At 58.3% G+C, this 18,765-nt stretch overlaps 3 protein-coding genes and 1 non-coding gene across 4 annotated transcripts; 2 read left to right on the top strand and 2 right to left on the bottom strand.

Annotated features, from left to right (window-relative positions):
• Positions 1-166: 166 nt before the first annotated feature.
• Positions 167-727, bottom strand: ColSpa_12572 (uncharacterized protein; the record flags this gene model as incomplete). The annotated part of the gene is made up of 1 exon (XM_049278784.1): positions 167-727. One exon carries the CDS (start codon positions 725-727, stop codon positions 167-169), a length of 561 nt encoding a protein of 186 aa, XP_049134741.1.
• An 11,753-nt stretch (positions 728-12,480) lies between these two features.
• ColSpa_12571 (pumilio 2) lies at positions 12,481-15,125 on the top strand (the record flags this gene model as incomplete). Its single annotated transcript, XM_049278783.1, has 3 exons — positions 12,481-12,673; positions 12,746-14,184; positions 14,235-15,125. The coding sequence occupies 3 exons, from the start codon at positions 12,481-12,483 to the stop codon at positions 15,123-15,125; spliced, it is 2,523 nt and encodes an 840-aa protein (XP_049134740.1).
• Positions 15,126-16,067: 942 nt separating this feature from the next.
• On the top strand, positions 16,068-17,394 carry ColSpa_12570 (uncharacterized protein; the record flags this gene model as incomplete). The annotated part of the gene is made up of 2 exons (XM_049278782.1): positions 16,068-17,063; positions 17,116-17,394. 2 exons carry the CDS (start codon positions 16,068-16,070, stop codon positions 17,392-17,394), a joined length of 1,275 nt encoding a protein of 424 aa, XP_049134739.1.
• A 777-nt stretch (positions 17,395-18,171) lies between these two features.
• Positions 18,172-18,287, bottom strand: ColSpa_rRNA_060. The gene has a single exon (XR_007414291.1). It is a non-coding gene; the product is annotated as a 5S ribosomal RNA (ribosomal RNA).
• Positions 18,288-18,765: the final 478 nt, after the last annotated feature.

Below are 18,765 nucleotides of genomic sequence, written 5' to 3'. Positions count from 1 at the left end.
GATCAAAGTCATCGGTGCGCAGGGTATAAAAGTGTGTGTCGTCGAACGCCATGCCATGTTGAGAAAAATGCTGAATGGTTTATTTGTACAGCGGGTGCCGATCTGTACATTGGAAGGTTTGTTGTCCGGGGCAGGTAGGACACTTGAAAATGTGGAGTTGGTATGCTTAGTTGAAGCGTTCCTTCTCCCGCAGGCCGCCGATCGAGTCCATGTCGACAGAGTAAAACTGCGACTTGCTGTCCTTCTCGTAGGCCGGCAGCTGCTCGTCACGGACGGGCTCGAGGCCGACGGAACCGCCGTCACCAACACGGACGACCAGCACGCGGCCGCTCTTGCGGCGGCCACCCTCGTCCTGCTCGTCGGGGAAGGTGATGTGGATCTCGGGAACGTTGTCGGGAGAGTGGGGGGCGGACTGGGGGTTCTGGAGCATCGGCGAACGTCCGTCCTGGCCGATGTACAGGACGCTTGAGCGGCCGTCCTGGCTTGTCTGGATGGTGAGGTTGTGGTGGTTGCGGGCACCAGCCTTGACCTCTTGGTAGGTGGGGAGCATCTCTTGCCGTTGTTGCCTGCGCACGCGGCGCATGAGGAAGAGTGTGGAGACGAGGAGGAGGGCGAAGAAGATCAACGCGAGAACGACAATCATGAGGTTGAGCATGTCGCCGCCATCGGTGTCACGGCGGACGACGCCCGAGGCGTTCCGGGAAATGAGGTTCTGGATGGAAGGCATTGCGATCGATCGTGAGAGGACCTGATTATTACTACAAATGTGCCTTTTGACTGGAGACAAGTCGTTCGCTCCGGCGGGGAGTGGTATTTGGTGTAATTATTAACGAGAGGACGACTGTGGCGGCCCGTTAGCATCGCGAAAGGGGTTTGTTGTGTGAGGGTGCGACGTCTGCTAAGACAATCTGGAGCATTGGCAGGTGGACGCAGAGTGAAGGGGCGCTGTTCCAGAGCTCCCTTTCCTCGCCGGCCAACGCAGCTCCTCGTGGGGTCGTTCAGGGCGAAGCAGAACGGACGTACGTAAGGGATTAAGTCTTCTCTTTGCAGGCCGTCGCGGAAAGTCGTAAAGAATGCACTTGTTTCTGGTTGTCGTGGGTATTTTTGGATTTGATGTTTCGGGGGGGCAGATACGTGGTAGTGAGCGGTATTAACGATAGGACGGAAGACGGCAGCGGAGCGAAGGCGAGCTGGAATTCCAAGGGGGACAATATTAGAGAATGACTGGAAGGATGGTGAGTAACCAAGGTAAAGAACGAGTGACAACACACGGTCCTGCAACGCACAGCAAGGACGACGACGATTGAACAAAGTTGTTAAAGAAGAAGGGAAGGGAAAGAAGAGGAGAAGAGGTCGGGACGGGGAGGAGGAAGGATATGTCCTGGAAATGAACGAGCAGGGGTGTTTTGGCAGGTGCGGTGTGGTGCAGTCTTGCATTAGGACTGGGCAGCCTCCACGCCTCCCAGTCCGCGAGTGGGCATTGGACGCCTCGGAGCAACACACGCGATGGAGCCTTTCCGTTCCTGGCCAGGCAGCATCCAAGGATAATGCAGTCACTGCATAGCATAGCACCAGCACAGCACGGCAGGGCGATTCGTGATCACAGATTGCGCGCCTCCTAGGCGCCCCAGACGACGTCGCAATGTTGGTACAGGGGGCCGGCTAAGCAGGAGAAAAGGAGAGCTTCCTTGGCCTTTACCGCCTGGCGATAGAAGAACCTGCAAAAAGAGGAGATGAGGCATCGGACGACAGCCCTCTAACGGTCGTATCGACTCCCCACCTTCCCTTCCATGGAACTCATAGTTCCATAATCCATTGGCGCAGTGGACCTGGACCGGGCCATATCTCCATTCTGGTAAGCACAGCCCATGGAGTGATTTGGACTGATTCGGCATGGCTCGAAGCAACGCTCCAAGATTGAGCCCATCTGACAGGCACGAGCGATTCGTCAACGGGTGGCTGCAATTTCCGCCATTGACCAATGGACGCGATGCGTACCTGGAAATAGCGGGTCCAAGCCGGGGGCCACCTTGAAACGGCGCGGATTATTGGGCGGCCGTTGGTCGTTTCTGAACTAAGCTCATTGACCCCCTGCAGGGGCACTTGGCCCGTGAGCTCGTGTGCAAGAGCGAGCCCCTGGTTCCTGTTACTGGATCCTGCTGGCCGCCGCTGACCACTTGCTGATTCTTGCCCTCCTAACCTGGGCGGCAGTAAAGAGAAGCTAGGACCCCCTTTGCTTGTGCAATCTGGGCTCGCAAATCAGCATCCGCTGGGACTCCCGTTTGGTGGAGACATTGCACAGAACACGCGGTTAGCGTCGTGATGACATCCATTTCGAGGAGGAAGGTGTGTCCCGCCCGTCAGCAATACCCAGCCAGCTCCAGAAGCAACAAACCGACGTCGACGGCGAGAATAACAATGCAGCGCCCGTCGACATTGAGCTTGGGTTCGCTCATAACAAAGCATTACCGAACCTCCTATCCATGCCTCTCCCACCGTCGCCTACCATCGCCTCCTATCGCCTCCCACCACTTCGCTTCTCCTTTCCCACCCACTCCACGGTCCGCCTCGCCCAATTCTCCCGGAACCTCGGGGTGCATGATGCCACGGCGCTTACTTCATTCCGTTTTGGTCGAACTCGACCTAGGCTGCTGCCGGCATGATCCCTCTGCCGCCGAACCCGCTGTCCTCGGGTATCCTACTGTCAGTCGTAAAACAACAAACTGTCTGTCCCGATTCGGTCTTGTCCTCCCAGGAAGACCCACGAACGCAATCATCCAACAATGCCAAATCAGGTTTGCTGACTCCCGCTCCATTCTAGAAGCACCACATTCCGCCTTCTCTCCCATCATTTTGGCGGCGGCAACATCCCGATGCCATAAATAGCCTCAAAGTCTAAGCTTGTGGAGCACAGTCCGCATCATCAACACCGGCGGGAAAAGAGCCTCTTGATCCACGACCCCCGGTTGCCCTACACCACGAAATTACGCCTCGCAAATGGGCTCTTTCAACGACATGCACACCTCGAAAGCCGTCGCCCACATGGTCCTGCCCGGGTTCCAACAGTCCAAGGCGTGGTCTTTTCGTCCGGCTCCGCCTCCCGGCTCCTATTGTCGCAGATCTTCCCATTTGGGAGCATCCAACATTTCCTGGAATTACCGTTGCCCCTTGGAGACAGGCGAAAGCTGTTCATCTCGTTTGTTATGAACCACGTTGCATTGCTCAATGCAGCGACCACCTCTTATCCCTCAACCCATGTCCCCCCACCTACAACGCAACATTGATACTGTGTGCCTCGTCACCGAACACACCGAACCGGTGCTCGGTCCTGAAATGTGGCTCAAGCCACTCTGGCCGCCGCCGTGTGGCGTTAGCTCGTCCCGATTCAACAGACGCCACAGCAAGATGGCTTACGCCTTTCCCTCAAGCCCACACCAGGTCGCTCTTCCGTCACATCTAATCTTGGACTGAAAGACGTGGTCATCCAGCCGGACTACCAGACACTTCGGTTCGCTAGCTGTCAACCGACTCGCAGAGAGCTCGAACGACTCAAGGGACGGCTTTTGGCGGGCTATACTCAAGGTCTTGCACCGCAAGCACATCGCTGCCAAACACAGCACGTCGTCCATCATTTCCTTCGCGACCAGCCGTGGCCGCTTCATGGTCAGCACCATCAGCTACTCAACCATCATGTCGCCGTTCCGGCGGTGCTGGCGGCCTCCACCGGTGACAAAGCAGAGAGTATCCCCGGGCTAGCTACGTTCGCAAACCTGACGACATGTTGATAACATCATCACCCTGGCCCCCGCTAAACAGTTGTTGACCATAGGCTCCGTAGTAGCGACACCGACTACTGCCCTCCTAGATTGCCCCTGTACCTCCAGGACGCTTTCCCGGAAAAGGTTCCAACAAATAGGAGCCCTCAACGACCGTGTTGCCCATTAGCTTCGGTTTGCGACTACGGGGCAGCCGACAATGCCGCAGCGATTGCTAAGTGGCGAGGCATCTCTAGAGGCATGGGAAGACTCCGGTGTAGGGGGCCAAAGTTCGACCTGGTGTAGGTCACTACAACCAGCCGGTAGGCTTCGCCTCGACCCAACGGATCAGCACACTGGCTGTGCGCTTAAACGAATGGCATCCTCGAAGCATACCAAATGTTAGAGGATTGGTTGTTTGGGTGCATCGCGGCGATCTAGCTGGATGGCGACTATGGCCCTGCTACGATGGCTACCAAGCCTTTAGGCGGCAGTGTCTGTTGGGAACTTCCAGGGACAAGCTTACGACTTTGAGCTCGCGAAGCATTAGTTTGCTCAAGCTTCTGCGACTGCAGCTACCCGTTTCCATACAGCGAAAGTATCGCGATAACTACTGAGCCAATCATGTCTGACTCGTCTTCCACACTGATCTTGGTAGGAGGCGGTGTGGCACTCTTCAGCGGTGCTGCAAGTGAAACCGCCATCGAGAGATGCCTGGGATGACATTGCTGGACTCGCGGCTTTTGGAGCAGCGGCTAAATGTATGAATCTTTGGCGGGCACATCGACATCACACAGCGCCGAGCGGCTACAAGGTTGAACTACTAGTCGCCCCAAATGTCTCGGCGCGATTTGCTGGCAACGTCCGCTATTGAGATGCAAGTCCAGTTGGCCTATGTTGAAAAAGCAAAGACGAGGCGGTCAGCGACTTGGCTGATCACCCAGATCGTCTCTTGCCAACGAATGCTTCTCGTTTCACTTCTGCGGCTGCCCAGTCCTTTCGCGAAAACTTTGGCACTTCCCTCCCATCTGGACAGACGTATCCTTGACACATCACGCCCGCAAGTCGTAGTGTATGCCTGCAACAGCGCTACTCTGGACGTTGGCGAGGATCAACGTGAGCGAGCCAAAAACTTTGGTCTGTAGAGGCCGGACAGCAACGCGCATCATCGCCAGGCTGTTGCACATTGTACAACTGATCATCTTCCATGCAGGCCTTATGGCCGTCATGTCGGCTTACGGAAGTGGAGCAGGTCATCATGGATGTTTCTCGTTTTGCTTTTTCTTCTAGCCCTCTACAAGCATAATTGGTTTTTGTAGAATTTCCCATGATGCCAGAGACACCGAGTCCCAGAGGTCGACGGACATCTCGTCGACTCTTTCGGCCGCATCGTCAGCCGATGGAGCAGCCAAGCTTCAAGTGCCCATATGCAACGGAAAGCGCTGGCCCCCCTCCGAGGGCTTTGAGGCGAGCAACATGTACTCGAGTTGTACCGCATAAGAAGAAACTAAGAGCGTTCCGTGGACAACCTCGACGTGAAAGCCCCCGGCGAGACGGTGTCCGTGCTAGCGACAGCTTTGGAGACGCTCAGCTTAGAGTGATTCGACGTGCTCATGCAACAACGTACAATGCGAGGTGTTCACCCTGCCACAAATTTCTTAGGACCAGACAACGATGCCCAGAACACACAGCCTTGAGAAATGGCGATCCCAGCCTTGCCTTCCCCCATTTCCCTTCGTGCTCTCAATTTCTAAATAAGACCATGTCCGGCAGCGTGAACATAATGAAAAGTTGGACGGAACAGGCCGCCAGGGGTGAAAAGCACTCGTGGCCCCTTCAACCGGCGGAGTTGAAACACTGAAACAACGACATCCCCGCTGGAGTGGAGTTCAATCCGGGGTCATACACCGGTCGGCGTACTGGGGGTAGGTTCATGGGACCAAAGAGGCCCAGTTCCCAAGTTTCAACAACCCCCCGCAACGCCCGAACAGGGAGAAGCACTCCGGGCCCCGAATGCGGCACTCTCTTGGAAGGCGGCGCGGTATGACACGCAATCGCGCACTGCGTAGCGAGGTCGCACCCGTGAGATGTCGCAAAGCGACGCACGGCAAAGCCTGCAGACACCTTGCTCAGTAGCCTTTTTGTAAAGAGGACGAGCGCTTGGCGGCCACAGCACAGCTACGGCATGGGAGAGGAGAGACTACGAAACATGTCAATCCTATCGAAGAGGACCAACCCGCGCACCAAGACCGCGGTTTCCTGCTCGGAGCCGGCTTGTCTTTGACGTTGCTAAGGGGTCGAGGGGGCCGCGCCCCAGTCACAGTGTGACGCTGCGCAAGAATTTACACCAGCAAGCGAAGGGCAGCGGGAACGGCTTGGCTTGCGCGGGTGCTCCAAACAAGGCCTTCCTAGCACCAGACCAGCGCCGTGGACAGCAACACGGCGCCCCGAATTGCCTTTGCTACTTCTGTACTTAGTCATGATGTTCATGGGACCGATGTAGGTTTGACAGGGCGCGTTGGGACGGAAAGGCTGCTGGCCAAGACAGCCGAGCCCATGGACCCGTTCGTACCAAGCGGCAACGTCGAACGGCTCATTTGATCAGCTAAGGGATGACAGAACACGCACATACCGGCGCGCCCGCCAGCTACGTTACCACATTCCGGTACAGAGGTTCAGGAGACGGAATATGACAACCACGTTCCAGAAGCTTTCAGCGCGGCGGGAAATAGCACGTCGCCCAAGGGGTGCCGCCTTTCACTCTAAATCCGAGATGGCGTTGAACCCACCGCCCGCTGTTGTACGTAACCCTTGCCTCTTCCTTGAGTAACAGAGGGGAGAGGTGAGCTGCGACCATTGGCCCGGCATGTAGCCGACAAGGATCGCATTTTTTTGTTTCCTCCGTTCTTCGTCATCTGGTTTATTGACAATGGCTACAAAATGATGGTGTGTCGTCGATGTAGCAACTAACCTGGGTCGGCTGTCCTTTAGGGTCTGCCATGTACCTCTGTACTGAGAAACATCCGCCACAGCCGGGATTCCTCCAACGACTGACCCAGACCTAACGATCTACCAGTTGTTCTCAATGACAGAGAGGGCTAGAAACGAGATTGCCTCTGAAACATACATACCCTTTCGATGTTGACAGCATGTTGCACTGTCTTGCACCAAACCACTTTGCATGCTGTCGTCTCCCCCTCTGGTTGACCGAGTTCCATAAGCATGGAGAGGTTTTGGTTCGCACAATCACAACGCGGATCGCAATAGGGCGTGGCACCAGAACGACCCCGAATAGCAGCGGGTTTCCTTTTCGCGGAATCGAGCCCCCGTTTTGGGAGGTGAGCACCGCCCGTCTTGGACAAAGGCGAAGCGATACAGAACGGGGCAGCACGCGACACCGGGAGGGCCTTTTGGCCGTCGCCTTGCTGCTCGCATCACTGGACACTTATGTGCAGGTCGAGGACTCGTGACACACAGGCTGGAGAACCGGCAACCCTTTCATCGTTTCGCTTTTCGAGTTTTGAGGACCATGGCCGTGTTCTGCCCCGGAATCCCTGAAGATCACACACGGAACTCGGCTGGAACATGGTCAAGAGGTATATATCGCCGCCCCCTGACCCCGACTCTCCACGCCCCCTGGACGGCGAGCAAAAAATCGAAGCGACGCAACACAGCACGGCGCAGAGACAGCAGGACACCATTGCATGCCCGTCCTAGTAAATCTGGGGTTCTGACAGTCGGCGGCGACCCTCCAAGCCTCCCGCCACGCTTCGCACGGGTTGCCATCGACTGTAGCCATCAGACAGAGGGCGGCCAGTGTGCTCGCTCACACAAGGTGACAAGGCGAGAAAACTATGCAAACAGCTGTGGCTGGCTGCTCGTCATCAGGCAGTCTCTCTTACACGGCGATCCACCCGGCTGCTGCAGAGTTGTGGCCCCTTGCCACTCCTGGCCCAAGCTTCTTCACGTCGGACCTAGGTAGGTAGTGTTGAGCCCTCGCGACGAGTGCTGCTGCTTAGCGTGAGCTCCTGCGTTGCGAGTGAAGCGACAACTTCGGGTTAATATCGCTTGGCGACTCATTACATCACCTGCGGATTTCCTCAGTGACGATACAACGCGAACTACTGCGAAGAGCAATTAACCACAGGCGCGGGCTTGTCTCTCGACACCGCTGGCCCTTGCCAGTGTCGTTTTTTCCCTCTCTCTCCTGCATTGATCTTCGGCCAGCACCGGATCTGCGGGACAGCGTGTTCTTTAAAGACAACTAACTGTATCTGTTTGCTTTTGATGGAGTGCTGCCCCCGGGCGCAAGCGGGAAACGGCCCATTGCTGCTGCATCTCACCGGCACCCCCACTGAGAGATCTGTGTACCTTGCGGTATAGCCCACTCCAAGTCAACCAGCGTAGCGTTGGCGGCATCGCATCCCAGCTGCATGCCCTCCTGGCTCTCCTTTTCTCTGTCCTCTCCTTCTCGACCATGGCTCCGTCAACGAGCGCCTCCCTCGAACAAGCAGACCCCCGTCGGACGCTAAAAAGGCGGCAGGCCCCCCTTCTTCTCCCCCGGCAGACGGGGCTTTCTGTTCTTAACTTGACTCGTCCTAGCGCCTCTCCGTCCGTGGCCTCCCCTCGATTGGATTTGGACGCCATTGTTCAGCCCAGCTTCCTCCAGACGTCGAGACTCAAACCCAGCCCTCGGACCACCAACGGTACGGAGTGAGTGCTGTACCCTCGCGCCTTGCCGACTCGCCTTGGGTTAGAGAAGCCCGTCAGTTCTTGTCTGATCTTGCCAGCCAGCGCCCATCAAACCTAAGGGCCGATGGAGAACTGAGTTCTTGCCGATCGGTGGCATTCCGTTTCCTGTACAGCTCTGCACTCGCCGTCCTTCGCGACGCCGACTCTTGCCATTCTCGTCGTCCCGGGACCAGTACCGACTTCTTTCTCCGCTTCGTGTCTTGAATCCGCCTGCAGCCAGCTCTGCTTTCGTACACCACATCACGCCACGCCCGCGGGAGAGCGTCTCCTGTGCCTGACCTTGTTCCATCTGGTATCTGGTCTGGTCTGGCCTCTTGATCCCAACTGTCTCTGTGCTCTTGCTCCGCAGTGGCCCACACTCCCGGCTCCGCGCGCTGCATCTCATCTGCATTCTTGCATCCGCCAGAGAACAACACACCCAGCGCGCGCGCGCGCGCGCAAGCTTCTTGCCTGAGGACCCTCGGGGCAGATAAGCGTGGACGCACTGCGGCAGCATCAGATACACGTTTCTACCTCGACGACTGGGCCTGTGTCTCTTGTCGTTTTCCCACCGGCTTGCCAGCTGCACAAACGAAACACCCCTGATCCCGGCCGGCCCCTCGTCTCGATTGAGCTCGTCGAGCCATTTCCAGTCGGTCAAGTCAGACAGCCCGTCCGCAAGGCCGCCATTTGCAGCCCGTCCGTCGACGGGGTCTGAATCATCATCATCGGAGCAGCAGCAGCAGTAGTAGTCATAGTAGTAGTAGTAGCAGCAACAGGACCAACACCAGGCCCCCCAAAAGCTTAAAAGGCGTCTTTTCGGTTTCGGTACACTCGCCTGCAGGGCCCTTTGACCATTCAGAAGCCGATACTTTTTTGGCTTGTCTGCTTTGGCCTGCCGTGGCCAAGGTGGCCCCAAAGTACCTTGCGTTCGGTTTGGTACAATTGCAACATCAACGTCTCTCCCTGTCGTGCCTGTGGCCAGCCGTCGGAAGCCAATCGCAAATCACGATTCCATTCCAGACGAGCAAAGAAAGGAAGAAGGGCTCAGAGGCTCGTCGCACCCATACATTCATCGTCCTCTGGTTCTATTTTATTATCTGGAACCACGCCTCGTTGTCGTTTCCTCTCTCTTCTCCTCTGTCCACAACGTCTCGTGCGCTTCTTCCCACCTCCCATCCCCTTTCTGCCCATATCCCGTGCCTGTTAGGGCCGTCTTGTCGATTCTGCCGGACCCTGCCCTGAGGACATATTTGCATGGGGAAGACCGGACGACATTTGGAAAGGAAAGAAAACACACGCAGCGTCCCCATCGACAAACAGTAGTTACAAAGCACACACATAGACCGCACGCACCAACCGAGGTACCTGCCCACAACACACGCACACGACAGCCAAGACGCACGCACGCGACAGACTGCATACGCCTCTCGTCCCGACCTCTCTGGACGTTTCGAACCCCGGGGGCATTGTACAAGCCCCGTCGACGCACTCGACGCCTTCTGGCCGGTTTTCTCTCCCTCTCTCTGAACACGCCCGACCGCTCTTCTGAATCCCCATACTCTGGCCTCGACTGAGCTTGCATCGGCATCCAAGAGTCACGGATTTTTGAGTCTGTCAGTTGTTTGGTACGCCACCGAGATTGACCGACTGGGGACGTCAACCCTCGTTTTGCCTTTACCGTCGATACGCTACGCTACCTCTTTGCGCCCCAGCTCAGTTGTGCATTGGTCAGAGTAAGGTACCCCTCCATCGCCGAGGTACCTACCTACCCACCTGCGCCTTCAGGTCTCGCATTCTGGACGCACGCATAAACCGTCCATTCAATAAGCTGCAAACGATCATTAGCTTTTTTGTCAAGCCGCACATCACATCATTTGGAGACGAACGCTGTTCGCTTGCTCGTCCACCGCGCACAAACCAAAGATACCGTTTCCCTTTCCGCCCTGGGGAAAAAACGCCCTTCTGTCATCATTACCTACCTGTCAATACCTTTCCTTAGAGAGAGAGAGAGACAGTCCCACAAGACGAGAAGAGTGCAAGGGGAAGAAAGAGCAGTCCATCTTTCGTCTTCAGCACCACGGACGGCCAGGGAGGGATTGTTCATACTCGAAAGAGCAACATAGGGACAATATTCGGTAAGTCGAAGCAAGTCTCTTTTCTACCCTGTGCTTTGGGTCCAATGAAGAAGGGCCAAACTGTTGATTGCCCCTCCCCCCTTGTCTGCCCATTCTGGTCGTTCCCATGTTCCCGTCCCCTCGTCTCCCTCTTCCCTGCAATCCTTGCCATTACCTAGACTGCTTCCCCACTGCCCACGGTCGCGGCCTTTGCTTTGGTACACCCCCAAAAGACCAACACGAAGAAAAAGTCTCAAGGTACGACGATACGGATATCGGGAAGCAAAAGGGTCTCTCTCTCCATCTCTCTGCTTGTCTCGTCCATCCGCACCCTTTCTCTCCCATCCCTCGCATCAGCGGCCCATTCCCGTCCGTCAATCATCCATCCATCCATACATCCATTCATCGTCGTCGTCCCTTCCAGAGTAGTCTCCCCTTCTCTGGCCCCACATGCATCGTCCCAGTTCAAGGGCCCCCAACTTCCAAGCATAGGTAACACCCACCTACCTCCGTACCTTAGCAACTCTGCACCACCGTCCGTCGCCCCCGGTTCCATCCATGCATGTAGGTCGAGCAAGTCGTGTGCGGACTGGATGGACCAAGACCCAAGACGAAGAAGCTCCATGTTCAGCTCCCCTTCAAACCTCCCCCCCCCTCTTCTCTCCCGTGCCCCATCCCCGTGTCAGTGGATGCATCCAGTTTGCAGCGGCGCACCTGCCCTGAACTCCAAGGGTGTCGTCGTTGTCGTCCAGGCTCGTCCATGCTGGCGTGGGCGACCACACACCAAAAAAAACCTCCTACAAAGTTATTAGCTGCCCGCTTCCCGTCTTGTCCCTCGCCCCGGCTGTCAGCGGGTGCTCCATCATCAATCAACCTAATCAGCCTTACCGCGACGCTTGACCTGTCGGGTGTTTCTCTCTCTCTTTTCGGTTCTCCATCAATTCCTCCTCCTCCCTCTTCGTCATCTTCTCATCCTCATTCCTCATCCCTCTCCTCCCGCTATTAGCTTCCACATACCAATACCTTCCTCCCCCTCCCCACTCCCCCCGAGCCCGCTCGCTCGCTTCTGCTTCTTTCTACATAATCGAATCCTCCGTCCACCCTCATCCCTCACTTTATTGCTCCTCTTCGCCTCCTCCCTCTCTCTCCCTCACGACCGAGCGCCACCCCCAAACAGCCAACCCTGCTTCGCGCTAGATTTTCTGACCCCCAGTCTGCCTGGTTTTGCTGACGCCCACCGTTCTCCCTTCGTTTTTTAGCCCGCGCCATAGAGGATTCCTGGAGAACGTTCCTGTCGCATTTCGAAAAAAAAAAAAAAGAGTTTACACCTACTTCGTATATAATTCACGAACGGGAAACCAAAAAAAACCCCCGGCAAACCAACCACTCTGCGCCGACACTCGACCTCGACCTCGGTGTGTTGCTACCAGCCAACCATCGCACTCAAACCTCTGTGTGCCAGGCGCCCCGAATCCAACCATCGCATCCGCGATCCCCTCGCATCCCAAAACTCCGGAAACTCTCGCTCCTCCCCGCTTCGCCCCAACTCTCGACCGCATCATCGCGACCGTCTCTGCTGCACAGAGACCGCCCACGAACATGACGACTACCGTAAGTTGCTCCCCGTTTACTCCACGTGAGGTCCGATGGGGGATGCAAGCCTCCGGGTCGCGGAGATGCGAGCGCGCGGCCGTGTGTGTCAAAGACTGCGTCTTGCTAGCGCCGTCATGGCCCTTGGCCCGAGTCGCTCACCCGGCGCTCGGAACTTCGCCTAGACCTGGCAAACAGCTCAAAAAAGCTTGCCTCGCGCCTCGTTTCCCCTCCCCTTTCCTCCATCTGCCACCGTTCCTGCCACGACTGCTATCCTCCCTCCACCCATGGCTGCCACCTCGCTAACCTGCCACGTTCTACAGGCCCGGCCAGCAGGTCGGTACGGAAGCTTCCCCATGGCGAACGGTCAGAACGAGAAGCAAGCCCCCGGCGTCGCCCCCGGCTTCGGCGGCTCCAACCTCTATTCGCAGAACATCTGGAACCCGACGTATGGCGGCGCAGCGAAGAGAGACACAAGAGGTATGCGTCCCTCGGCCCTCGCCCCACCCCCTGACGATGCTCCGAAATGGAGGCTGACCTACTGACCAGCAGGCCCCGAAGACGCCTTCCCTGGACAGCCATCGGGCTCCAGCGCCCTCAGGGAGAACTCGGAGGCCGAGACCTGGGGCCAGAGTCCCTGGAACCAGGACACCCAGACCCGGACGGCCTCCGGCAGCGCCTCGCCCAACCGCACGCGCGACAGCCTGCACAGCACCACATCCTTCTTCGAGAATAACGCCGTCGGCCAGGGACGGAGCCTCATCAACGGCCGGCCAAAGTCGTACCTGGAGGAGGACAAGGAGAACACGGGCTTCGGGCCCAGCTACAACAGCCCCTTTGACGGCGCCTACGCGAGGCAGGAGAAGCGCGGGTCCAAGGACAATGCCTACCTGAGCCTTGGCGTGGTCGGTGCTCCCTCGAGAGACAGCAGCATTCCTCCCTCGCGCCAGTCGGACGACTCGCACCACTCGCCTCCTGCCTTCCGAGACACTTTTGGCTACGGCCACACGCCGAGCAACTCGATTGCCTCGTCCCGCCCGGCCATCCCCGGTCACTCCTCCTCCTTCCCCGCGCAGACCACCAACAACCGCGCGTTCATGGCCAACGGCAGGCAGATGGACGACGCCGACCTGGCCTCGCAGTTTAAAAAGTCCCTCACCCTCGACGAGGCCCAGAGCCTCGCTGCCAGTGCGCAGAACTTCCAGTTCAACCCCGTGACCCAGCCTTGGAGGGCCGACGTCGCAGGCGGTGACGTCTACGCCGACGCCATGGCCCAGTATCTCCCGCACAAGCGCGGCTCCGTCGCCGGCGCCTCCGGCCAGTACCGGGTCGTCACCAGCCCAAAGACATTTGCGCCCCAGCCGTCCGACCCGTGGGCCCAAAGGCAATCGTCCCGCGACCTGAGAATGGTCCCGGACGGTGACCGACGGACGCCCGTCCCGGCCTTCATGCAGGCGCAGGCCCCCGCCTTCTACCCCGGCCCCTACTACAGCCCCAACTTCGCCGGCCAGTACCCCCCTCAGATGTTCGACCCCTACGGCAGGCCCTCCCTGCCCCTGCCGGGCTACGGCCTGCACATGGCGCCCTACTCCATCCCGGGCGTCATGCCCGTCCGGCCCGCCAAGGATCAGGACCCGGGCAAGGGCGTCCGGAGCCTGCTCCTGGAGGAGTTCCGGTCCAGCTCCAAGTCGAACAAGCGGTACGAGCTCAAGGACATTTATGGCCACGTCGTCGAGTTCAGTGGCGACCAGCACGGATCGAGGTTCATCCAGCAGAAGCTCGAGACGGCCAACAGCGACGAGAAGGACCAGGTCTTCCGCGAGATCGAGCCCAACGCCATCCAGCTGATGAAGGACGTCTTTGGCAACTACGTCATCCAGAAGTTCTTTGAGCACGGCAACCAGGTCCAGAAGAAGGTGCTGGCGTCGCAGATGAAGGGCAAGGTCGTCGACCTGTCGATGCAGATGTACGCCTGCAGAGTCGTGCAAAAGGTGTGTAGCCTTCCCCCCCCAAAGGTCTCCCGACCCCGCTAACGTTGTAGGCCCTCGAACACGTCCTCGTCGAGCAGCAGGCGGAGCTGGTCAAGGAGCTGGAGCCCGAGATTCTCAAGGTCGTCAAGGACCAGAACGGCAACCACGTCGTGCAGAAGATCATTGAGCTTGTCCCGCGCCAGTACATCGACTTCGTCATGGACTCGTTCCGCGGCCAGGTCAGCCAGCTGGCGGCGCACATGTACGCCTGCCGCGTCATCCAGCGCATGCTCGAGTACGGCACGGAGCAGGACAAGGAGACTATCCTGGCCGAGCTCCACAACTCGACGCAGGTCCTCATCACCGACCAGTACGGCAACTACGTCGTGCAGCACATCATCGAGCACGGCAAGCCCGAGGACCGCTCGAGGATCATCCAGCTGGTCATTGCACAGCTCGTCACGCTGTCCAAGCACAAGTTCGCGTCCAACGTCGTCGAGAAGTGCATCCAGTACGGCTCCGCCGAGGAGCGCAAGGGCATCCGGGAGCAGATCATCTCCCAGAGCGCCGACGGCACCAGCTCGCTCCAGCTGATGATGAAGGACCAGTACGGCAACTACGTCATCCAGAAGCTGCTGAACCAGCTCGACGGCCCCGAACGCGAGGCCTTTGTCGAGGAGATGAGGCCCCAGTTCAACACCCTGCGCAAGACGAGCACCAGCCGCCAGCTGGCGGCCATCGACAGGCTCATCTACGCGACGCAGACGCCCCCGTCCAAGACCGGCGGCTCCCAGGCCGACTCGGCGGCCCCGACCCCGGTCCTGACGATGGAGCCCAACAGCCCGCAGAGCAGCAGCCCGCCCAGCACCAGCGCCAGCGCCGTCGGCGAGGTCGCCGAGGACGACAGCAAGGTCGGCGCCCCGGGCGGCGTCAGCCTCAAGGTCGAGGTGGACGAGGCCTGAACAGCACACGAAACTATGGGATGACGGCGTCTACGGTTGATTCGAGGTACTACGGACATGCATCACGACACCACACACGGATATGACGACTCCGGCCGTGGGGTGGTTCCCACGCGCCAGACTTGTTTCGAAACGATCACACCTAATTTCTGTTTACATTTGACTGGTCTGAATATGCAACAAAAAAATAACACATACATGGTGGGGCCACCACGGTAGAAAATTGTCTGGGCAAATAGTAGGGACAACATAGTAAGGGTGGACAAAACGGACATGATTGGTGTCGTTGCATGTTTTCTGGTTATCTTCCCGGGTAATGAGTCTGAGAGAGCGACTAGGGACCACGGGGGCAATGGCAGAAAAAAACTCGGAGAACCGGTGAATGGGAGGGGGACGCGAGATTCTCACGGTTTCACTAGGGGCATTCGGGACAAAACGCGTCACCGGGGCGAGGTTGATTTATTGTCTTCTTGTACTTTATTGGATTCTTTGTGCCTAGCGATACCAGTCTTAGTCTGATGGTAGACCTGTCAATAGACGTCAGTGTATGGAATTTCGGTGCGGAATGAGTGAACGAGATGAGTGAGACGAGGGAGCACTCGACATGTCACTGTCGCACGATCCAAGGGAGCAATGATGATTCGCCGCGGTGATCAGCCGTCGAGGGGGACGCTGGCATTCCGTCGCTGCCCTCGGCATCTGACCCGGCTCGGAAGGGCATCCGACCGCGCCCTGCTCGGGATCGGGATTAGGTAAGCGACAAGGGTCCACCCATGACATCACCCGGCCCGACACCCAGCGGCCGGTTCCTGCGTTTAGCCTCCGACCAGGTCCCCGTGCCCCACGTGTCAGGCATCGTGGAAATTAACGGGCACTTTCACTCCTCCCCTAAACGTTCCCTCCCGCAACAACACACCACCGCCGATGTAGCGCGACCGAACGATGCAGCCCGCACGATTGACCTTTCTCTACCCGCACCTGTTCCGGACGATACGCGTCGCCGAGGGCGCCGCCGCCGCCGCCGCGAGCGCCTCGAGACCGCAGCCATCATCATGCCGTAGGCGAGCGGCCGCCGAGGTTCGGCGAAGGGGGTACGCTGCGTTCGCCCCGACGCCGGGAGCGCAGCAGTCCGGGTTCGCGCCGCGGCACGGCAAGGGCATCGAGCCCGTGACGAGGGAGGACGGCAGCGTGAGGAACATGGCGCCGGCGCCGGACATGATGGAGACGAGCGCCGGACAGGCGGCGGTGGGGGCGTCCAAGGGGGACGCCGACGACGGGCTGGACCCGCAGAGCCCGACGACGGCAGCCGCGGCGCCGCCGCAGGCGACAACACCGGGGGAGGCGGACGAGGCGGACGAGGCCAAGGCCGCGAAGCAGGAGGCGAGGGACCAGGCCAAGAAGAGCGGGCCGCTCGAGGCGATCCTGCACATGGGCCCGCCCGAGGAGGTCGCCAAGCAGCACCCGCACATGGCGCCGCCGCCGTACGTGCACCACTTTGACAGCTACTCGCTCGTCAAGGACCTCGAGAGCGGCGGGTACAGCAAGGAGCAGGCCATTACGCTGATGAAGGCGATCCGCGCCATCCTTGCGCAGAACCTGGACGTCGCGCAGGAGAGCCTCGTCAGCAAGAGCGACGTCGAGAACGTGCGTAGCAACCGTGGAGGGGGGGGGCCTTGGAGGACCGTGGACTATGCTAACCGCCAACAGGAGACGTACCTCTTCCGGGCCGCGTGCTCGGAGCTGAGCACCGAGGTCAAGAACAACCAGAAGCTGGCGGACGAGGAGATGCGGCAGAAGCGGACGCTGCTGCAGCACGAGGTGGACATTCTGACGCAGAGCCTCACCCAGGAGCTGCTGACGCTCAACGACAACGTCCGGGGCATGTTCAACGACCGCCGGATGGCGGTGAGGGAGGAGCAAAAGGCCGGCGACAGCGTGGTGAGTGATGACTCGGTCCTGGTCGCGGTGGCAGTACTGACTCCGCGGGCAGATCCAGCAAATCAACTACAAAATCAGCCTGCACCTCAGCAGCGACGCCAAGTCCGAGATCGAGGGCCTGCGGTGGATCCTGATCCGGCGGTCCGTCATCGGCATCCTGTTCATGGCGGTGCTGACGCTCGGCACGCTGCGGTACGGCACGTACGTCAGCCACGCCAAGCAGGCCGAGGCCGACAAGATCCAGAAGCAGGCCGAGATGCTCAAGATGGCCGACGGGAAGCGGGACCACAGCTCCGCGCCGGACGCGGCGGAGATTCTGGCGGCGAACTGAGGGGGCGGGTACTGGGTGTGAGAAGAAGGTTCGCGAGAGGGACCCGTGGAGAGAGCAGGTCGTCACGTGTTGCTGGGATGATGATACCCATAGATACAGGTTCTGGGACTGGGATAGACTACGGCACTCGAGAATTGTTTCCTTGTTTACTTATATCGCGGTGCATGCGTGGAGTGGATGCGCCTCCGATGACGGCGTGTCAGCGTCGCGGCTTTGTGCGTCGTGGCGTTTCGGAGGAGTCCAAACATTTGAATGCTACAAGCTGCGCGACGCCGGGTTTCGTATGGTTTCTCGATACCTGACACGGAGAGGGGCTGCGGCCGAAGACGTGCCGTCGTCGAATCCCTAACGTGCATCACTGCGAAAGCTCTTTGGCTTGGATCAGAATATCCTTACGTACGGCATGCTCTCCGGCACTACGAATTCTTATCGGTATCGGACAGATTCGTTACAACTCCATTTCCCCACTATATTCCGTTCGAGCGACAGTTCGACATTTCTGGTGTTGTTTTGGTAGGGGTCACCCACGGATCGAGCCGTCCCGTAAACACTATTGAACAAGGTCCGTTCCGGTAGCAAGGTACGAACACGTCGTCTGTACTAGCAAGCCATATGATACGGCAACCTTTTCTCGAGAATAGACTGAAGGCGCTTGATCCCAAGGTGGCAGATGCACCGCGAATGGCCCCCGACATCGTGGTGCATTGGCCGTCCGCAGCGACACCACGGCCGCCAGCTTCATCAGCTCCCCCAGTGAGTGACAACACAAAACAAAAACATACAACACCAGGTATTCGCTGATCGTCACCGACTCAACTACTAATCCGGCCCTCACTGGCTTATCTATGGGAGAGCGGACGGGATCCCGAGTTTTCCAGTGGGTATGGTCGTATGTGGTATACATTGGAGTTAACGGCAGCTATATCAGCTTGGTGGGCGACGATGAGAAGTACTACGATCCACCTTGGTGGGGATTACTACAGACGTATGTTAGGGAAACAGAAACAGGAATGCTGAAGGTGTCGAAGGCTCTAGAACCGTAAACTTGGGAACATAACCAGCGTCTTGTTGTCATGAACTACTCTGTCATCGATCCCAGGAGCGCATTCCTTGTCATTGAGCTGCCAAACCATACCGAAAGGCGGTCTTGTCCAGCCTTCGTTTCCCTTGGACTGCCGCCCCTCTATTGGTGCGGCCGCATTCGTCGCCCTCGCATTGATTGCTGAGCCGGAAATCATGTAAGGCGCAATCGAATGAGGCGTACGAGTGGCCCTTGAACGGCTATACAGGGGTTTCTTCTGCAATATCGCAGACTGCCATGGTCTTGGCCGCCTTTTTTGCTCCCGTGCGGACCAGAGCATGAAAGAGCAG

Source organism: Colletotrichum spaethianum (genome assembly GCF_022836535.1).
Source record: "Colletotrichum spaethianum MAFF 239500 DNA, contig66, whole genome shotgun sequence".
Classification (NCBI taxonomy): Eukaryota; Fungi; Ascomycota; class Sordariomycetes; order Glomerellales; family Glomerellaceae; genus Colletotrichum; species Colletotrichum spaethianum.
This window is presented reverse-complemented; position numbering and strand designations above follow the sequence as displayed.